This window comes from Buceros rhinoceros, unplaced genomic scaffold (assembly GCF_000710305.1).
Source record: "Buceros rhinoceros silvestris isolate BGI_N320 unplaced genomic scaffold, ASM71030v1 scaffold37199, whole genome shotgun sequence".
Classification (NCBI taxonomy): domain Eukaryota; kingdom Metazoa; phylum Chordata; class Aves; order Bucerotiformes; family Bucerotidae; genus Buceros; species Buceros rhinoceros.
This window is the reverse complement of record NW_010432783.1, coordinates 17,342-23,177: the sequence shown is the minus strand read 5'-3', so window position 1 is coordinate 23,177 and position 5,836 is coordinate 17,342. Positions and strand designations below refer to the sequence as shown.

The 5,836-nt window shown below is 39.4% G+C and overlaps 1 protein-coding gene across 1 annotated transcript in view; it reads left to right on the top strand.

The window, feature by feature from the left end:
• Positions 1-4,986, top strand: part of LOC104500276 (type II inositol 3,4-bisphosphate 4-phosphatase-like) — a gene marked incomplete at its 5' end in the record, with an annotated part of 24,614 nt that extends 19,628 nt beyond the window's left edge. The window contains one exon of the mRNA XM_010143893.1: positions 4,820-4,986. Coding sequence (XP_010142195.1) covers positions 4,820-4,986 — 167 coding nt within the window. The remainder of the gene's footprint in view (positions 1-4,819) is intronic.
• Positions 4,987-5,836: the final 850 nt, after the last annotated feature.

The window sequence follows — 5,836 nt, the reverse complement described above, 5'->3', positions numbered from 1 at the left end:
GTGTATTCAGCATGAATAAGACATAAAAATATTTGTGATTGCTGTATTTCTGAGATACTCACGGGTGCTCTATTTCCTCATCTAAATTGTTTTCACGTACTCCGGCAGTTTTTCACACCACGTGTAACATGGTACATGGTTACACAGAAGCCAAAAAAAATTGGATGAGTGTGTGTGTGTGTGTGTGTGTGTGTTTTAACTGCATGTTCCCTTGAATACACTGCTCTGCTAGTATTGAATTCCATCTGCCAGTTGAAACCAGCCTCAGAGGTAGTTTGTCTGTTTTTCTTGAAAACTGACTTGTTGCGTTTAAGTCTGCAGGATAACAGTAGCACCGAGCTATGCTGTGCGTACCCTCAATGTAGTACTTGCCATTGTTTTTCTGGCAAACATGGGCACAGGATTAAAATAATATGGGATGGGCAGTCTGTCCTCAGTCCAGAAAATACCAGTATGTGGTGCCTTGCTTTTTTTTCCTGTGGAGATGGTAGTGTTATATTGTGATGTGCACTGGGAGCTTGTTCAGTTAATATCTGCCAGAGTCCTGCGGTCAGGGACTGTCACGTGTCCACTGGCATGCCAGTGGAATAAGACACCATCAGTGACAAATGTGCAGAAAAGGCAGCTGGTCTTTTCCCGCTGTAGTAATTTTGACTCATAAAAAGAACAAGAAAAGACTGCAGAACAAATTATTTCTTCTTTCGAATTTCATTTCATGTGATTGTTGACAAATTTTTCAAGGAACTTACGATAATTCTTTTCTGTTTTGTGAGGCTGTTGGAATTATTTCCTGAATAACACTGCATTTGGATCAAACAAAGATTTCTGCCTGTGTGTAGCATGCCTTTCGGCCTCTTCCTGCTTGGTGTGCACCAACCCCCTTCTCCTTCAGGTTTTGGGATGTTCCGGAAGAAAATGCGCACATTTGTTCTGAACTAACACAAAGGCCTTGCTGATACCAGATGTCTGACAGCAGCCCTTACAATCACCATCTCAAACAGGTGTTTTCAGTGACTGTGCTGCCGTTACTGCTCACGATGCTGTTTCGCTCTCCAGTCTCACCATTGTTCCCACTGTGGCCTTACTCCCACGGCTCTGTGTGCTGTGTGTGTAGGCACCGCAGTAGCGGTGCGTGTGAGGTAAACGCTGCGCTCTGCGTTACGTGTACCTAAGTTTGCAACCTCGAATATTTCTGGAAAAGGGATACGTTATGGTTATGAATATTTGTAAAAACAGAGGTAAATGATGATAATACCCGGTATATATTTATGGAGATTTTGCAGCATCGTCTTAGTTATTTGTAGCTTTCTACATAGTCAGACAAAACTTGTTTTTTGTGTACTGAGAAATGGAGCAATCAGGTTTTAGTTTAATATACAATGAAAAATAGCAGGATAATTTCTTCTTATAGAGAATTGGGCGTGTGTACCTTTTTTATAAAGAATCTACTGCATTTAGTAGGTGAGACACGAATCTTTCCTTTCCAAAATAGACATTAAAACTGTACTTTTAAGCTTTAGGCTCCTTGCTTTATCTTAGTCAGCAAGTTGTCCAAATTTGGGTTGAAGCCGTTCTCACCATTCTGAAACAATTTCAAAACTGCAGTGCTCTGGACTAGCTGTGCCCTGTGCTGGAGATCCAGATCTGCTCAGGAACAGGCACCTCTCCCGGTTGGAGTAGCTCCTGATCACCAGTACTTCTGCTTAAGAACTCGACAAGTTTGGTTTTCTAAACCAGATCAGGCTTCTGTTACCTGGTCTCAGATGCAAAATTGTCAGAAATAATTTTGTATCAGCACCTAGGAAAGATTCTATCCACTCATAAGCAGTGTACAAAAGGGGATATAGCATCTGCACGTAGGTTGTTTGGGGTTTTTTTCCCCCAAATATTCCCACATTCCTCCTCTACAATCCCATGTTGGGTTTTCTGAGAGATGCTTCACACTCAGCTGAGTTATTTGTGGAATTTATGGAGAAGGCTGTTGCTAGTAGACCACTTAATTTCTTTTTAAGATTGAAAGTGTCGGGAGACTGCGCTGGTGTTAGACAGCAATTTTGGTTTAGCTGCATATTTACTGAAAATGGAGACTTAACAAAGTTAAGACTATTTTGAATTTGAGCTGTTTTGGCAAACACTTTTATCCTCAAAAATTTTAGAGAATTTTAGAGAATGCCAAGTATTTTTGTTTCAGGGAAACAGAGTAACAGGGATCTAAATGGGTTAGGTAACATTTCCTCCTTGGATTTTTTTTTTTTCCGTTTTAGTCATCAAACTGAAAATCCTGTTACTCCTCCAGTCCTGAAGAAAAGACAATCGAGGTTAAGGCAGTTGAATGTTGCTCTGGAAAACTGGACACTTTCCCTGCCTCTGTCACAAAGTTCCTATGTGACACTAGGCAAGTCAAACTTCCCAAATGGTTAGTGTGTGGTGTTCTTTTTGGAAGCCTGGCAATAGATACAAGCTGTTTTGCAGAACTACTCGGTGCTTAGGGATGTAATTGAGCTCAGTGAGAGCTGTGCTTCCAAAATGGAATGATGTGATGTTGCATTATAATGTGTGCTCTGCAGAATGAGATCCTCCTGTATCTCATACTGATGCACTATTTCTTAAATGCTTTGACCTTAATTTATCCTCTGCCATTGGAATGGAAAAAATTACAACCCTTTCATTCACCCAGTTAAAATTATTCTATAAATATTTGTAAAGCCCGTAGAAACTGTAGTGATGCATGCAGTAGACAGGTCTGAGGAAATCAATAATCCTGTTTCTGGGGGAGGCTTGAGCAGTATATCTGAATCCAGACGCCAAAGTAAAAGTTGGAAGCGAAATACTGAATCACTGCTTCTACAGTGAGCAGCAAAGACCCTAAACATTCAGTGAGCTGGAGAAAGCTAGTATCTGATAGGGCATTGAAATCTATTTCACAGTTCCTCTTCAAGTGGACGTCAGATAAAGATTGCATCTGTATTCTGGTATTTCCTGACATGAATAGTTGCATCTTGCAACAACAATAACAACAACTATTTTGAGACAGTAGTTTTCTTGGTCCTTAACTACAACTTACAAAGTTATTTAAAAGCAAACAAACTACTGAAATTTAGTTTTGTCATATGGGTGATATTGTCAAACGCAGATTGAGATACTAATTTCACTACATGGATCTCTCATACCTGAGGAAGCAGAATAGCTGATAGCAGCGGGCGGTGGTTATCCCGTATATTTCTGGCACTGGGCAGAAAGGGATTCTTGCTTCACAGTTCTCTGAAAACAGGAGTAACTACTTGGCAGTGCTGCATGCGTTCTGCTCCAGCTCAGGACAGAAGTGTACTCTAGGGCGAGCAGGCTTTTATCCTCTTGTCCCTCCTGCTTCTGCCTGTCTCTTTTAATCTGCTGTCATTTTACTCTCCTCTTAGTCTGCCAGTGTTTCCCTGTCTCAGATCCAGTCAGCATTCCTTAGGCTTTGATCTTGGTCTCATCTGAATTCTCATAAATAACCTGCCCCCTTTCTGTTGTCTTTCCTGATAATTTACTATCTCCTCATCTGCACTATTCCCATATCTTTTCTGATACAGTTTCGGTTCCCTTCACTGCTCCCGTAATTTTGTTTCTGCACTTCCCAGATGCAGGTTTCCCACTGCTGTTCCTCCTCATCAGTGACTCCTGGTTTCAGCCTGCATCCCCAGGTTTCCTATCAAATCTGATTCCTTGATTCCTGTCAGATGCTTTTCTTGCTACCTTTGCTCTTAATCTTTATGAAATTACGATCATAAGTCCCTAAGCTTAAGTAGCAGACTAGACAGGCTTGGCTGCTCTGGAGCGTGGTCAGTGCCCTCTGGCAAAGCGATTTGCACTGGGAGGCTCAAGGCTTAGTGCTGTTGGAATCTGTGGCAGTTTCAACACATAACCTCGAACAAATCTTTATTGAGCAAATCTAAAGGAAGAATTTCAAATATCTCTTTATTTTCTTGTTTTGTTTGTTTTTACAAGAGAAGGTTGAACCTTTCCAAAGATTTTTTTTAATTATTATTATTGTTCCTATCTGAATCAGAAGAATTTTAGTCCAGATGATTAATAGTTGGCAAAATGATAGGGTGCTGAAAAAAATGGTCTAAGTAAATGTTTGGCTCCCTGAGCCAAAGAAGGTAGGACCACCTCTCTTTATTAATCTACACCCTTTTATATATGTATGCTGCATCAAATATCTCCAGGTAAATTATGTTTTTGTACATTAGGCTTTAATTACATTCCTTTGTACCACCGTGGAGTTACTTGTAATCCCATACTTTTGAAGTATATAACGACAGGGTTTTTTTCCAGAGTGGTGTGCTTTTTATGATTCTGCCTTTGAGAAAGAAAACTAACTTAGGCTTTTCTTAAACTGGTTTCTGTTTCTTTCTAGGAAGAATGCGAAGCCTGGTTAATGTAGTGCTTTTCTTTGAAGAAAATGTGTTGCTTGATGAAAATGTGGTACCATCATAGCTCTGTGCCCCTGTTCTGTTCAGCACAGAACAAACATAATGCACATTAGCTGTGACTTTGTTTCCAGCAGACTGCAGACCGATTTCAGACAGCAGGAAAAAAATGTCTATCACCTAGAATAAAAAATTGGATTGTTTTGTGAATTAAAAGCTGTTTTGTTGCTTCCAATATGGATACATGCTGAGTCTGTTAGTGAACCGTTGTTTTCCTAATATACTATTACACATTAAAAATAAATTAAGAAAACTCCTAACATAAAAGAGTTGTCCTTGCATTAAAAAGACGACAAAACATCTGCTGGGTGCTTAAGATAATGATTCTTTAAACTTTTGTTTTTCAGGTTCTTCCTTCAAATCAAGCTGTAGCAAAGGAGAAAAGACATTAGAATTCATCCCAATAAATCTTCATCTGCAGAGAATGCACGTGCACAGTCCTCGATTGAAAGGTAAAGTGCATTGTGTGGCGAATTCCCCAAGTATGACACAGTTTGCTGTGAAGTACAATTAAACTTGCAGCTAAGAGGTGTGGTTTCCATTTTAGCCCTTTTAAAGACATAAATATCTTAATTTATATATTTAATTTATATATCCATTTTCAAAGATCAACATTAGGTGGACATGCTTTTGAATGAAGCCCTAAAACCACACTAGAGCTGTTTGAGTTGAGTATTTTTTGTTTTGAATTTTTCGCTTAATGGTAGGACAGTGGCAATAGTCTTTATGACTTTATGGGGGGACGTAAAGATGCTACAGGTAAAAAGCATCGAAAGTAATAGTATTAAATTGATTAACTTTTTTTAGTAAATTTATGTGCATTTTGGTCTTACATGGCTTTAGAAGAATGCTGAGGAGAAATTAATATCACAGGAAGTAAGATGACTTAAAGAAAATTATGCAGTATGACTTGATACAGAGGGTTTCTTGTATGATTGTTGCTTGGTTTGTTTGGTAGTTGTTGGGTTTTTCTGTTTTGTTTTTTAAAATAAAATCAAACTTCCACGTTCACTATTTAAAAATACGTACTGCTTTACAGGCATAAAGTTTTTAATTGTTCATTTTGTTTATTGGGTTCTAGAAACTTTCTGTGTGGTTGTTTCCTGCCTTTGTTTTGTGTACATATCTGGAAGCTGCCTGCCTTCCTGCAGGGTTTGAGCTCATTCTCTCAGGTCTGCCTCCCAGTGCAACACCCCAGCTTTCGGTTTTGGCTGTTGCTTGGAATTGTTGTTTCTAGAACAACTGAGTAGGTACTGTCTGTAGAAGATCGCGCTGAAATCATGAGATCAAAGAAGTGACCAGCTTGCTCGTGCTCTGCATTCCTCTACAAGTTCTTAAACCTGCACCCAGACATAGTGCCACTG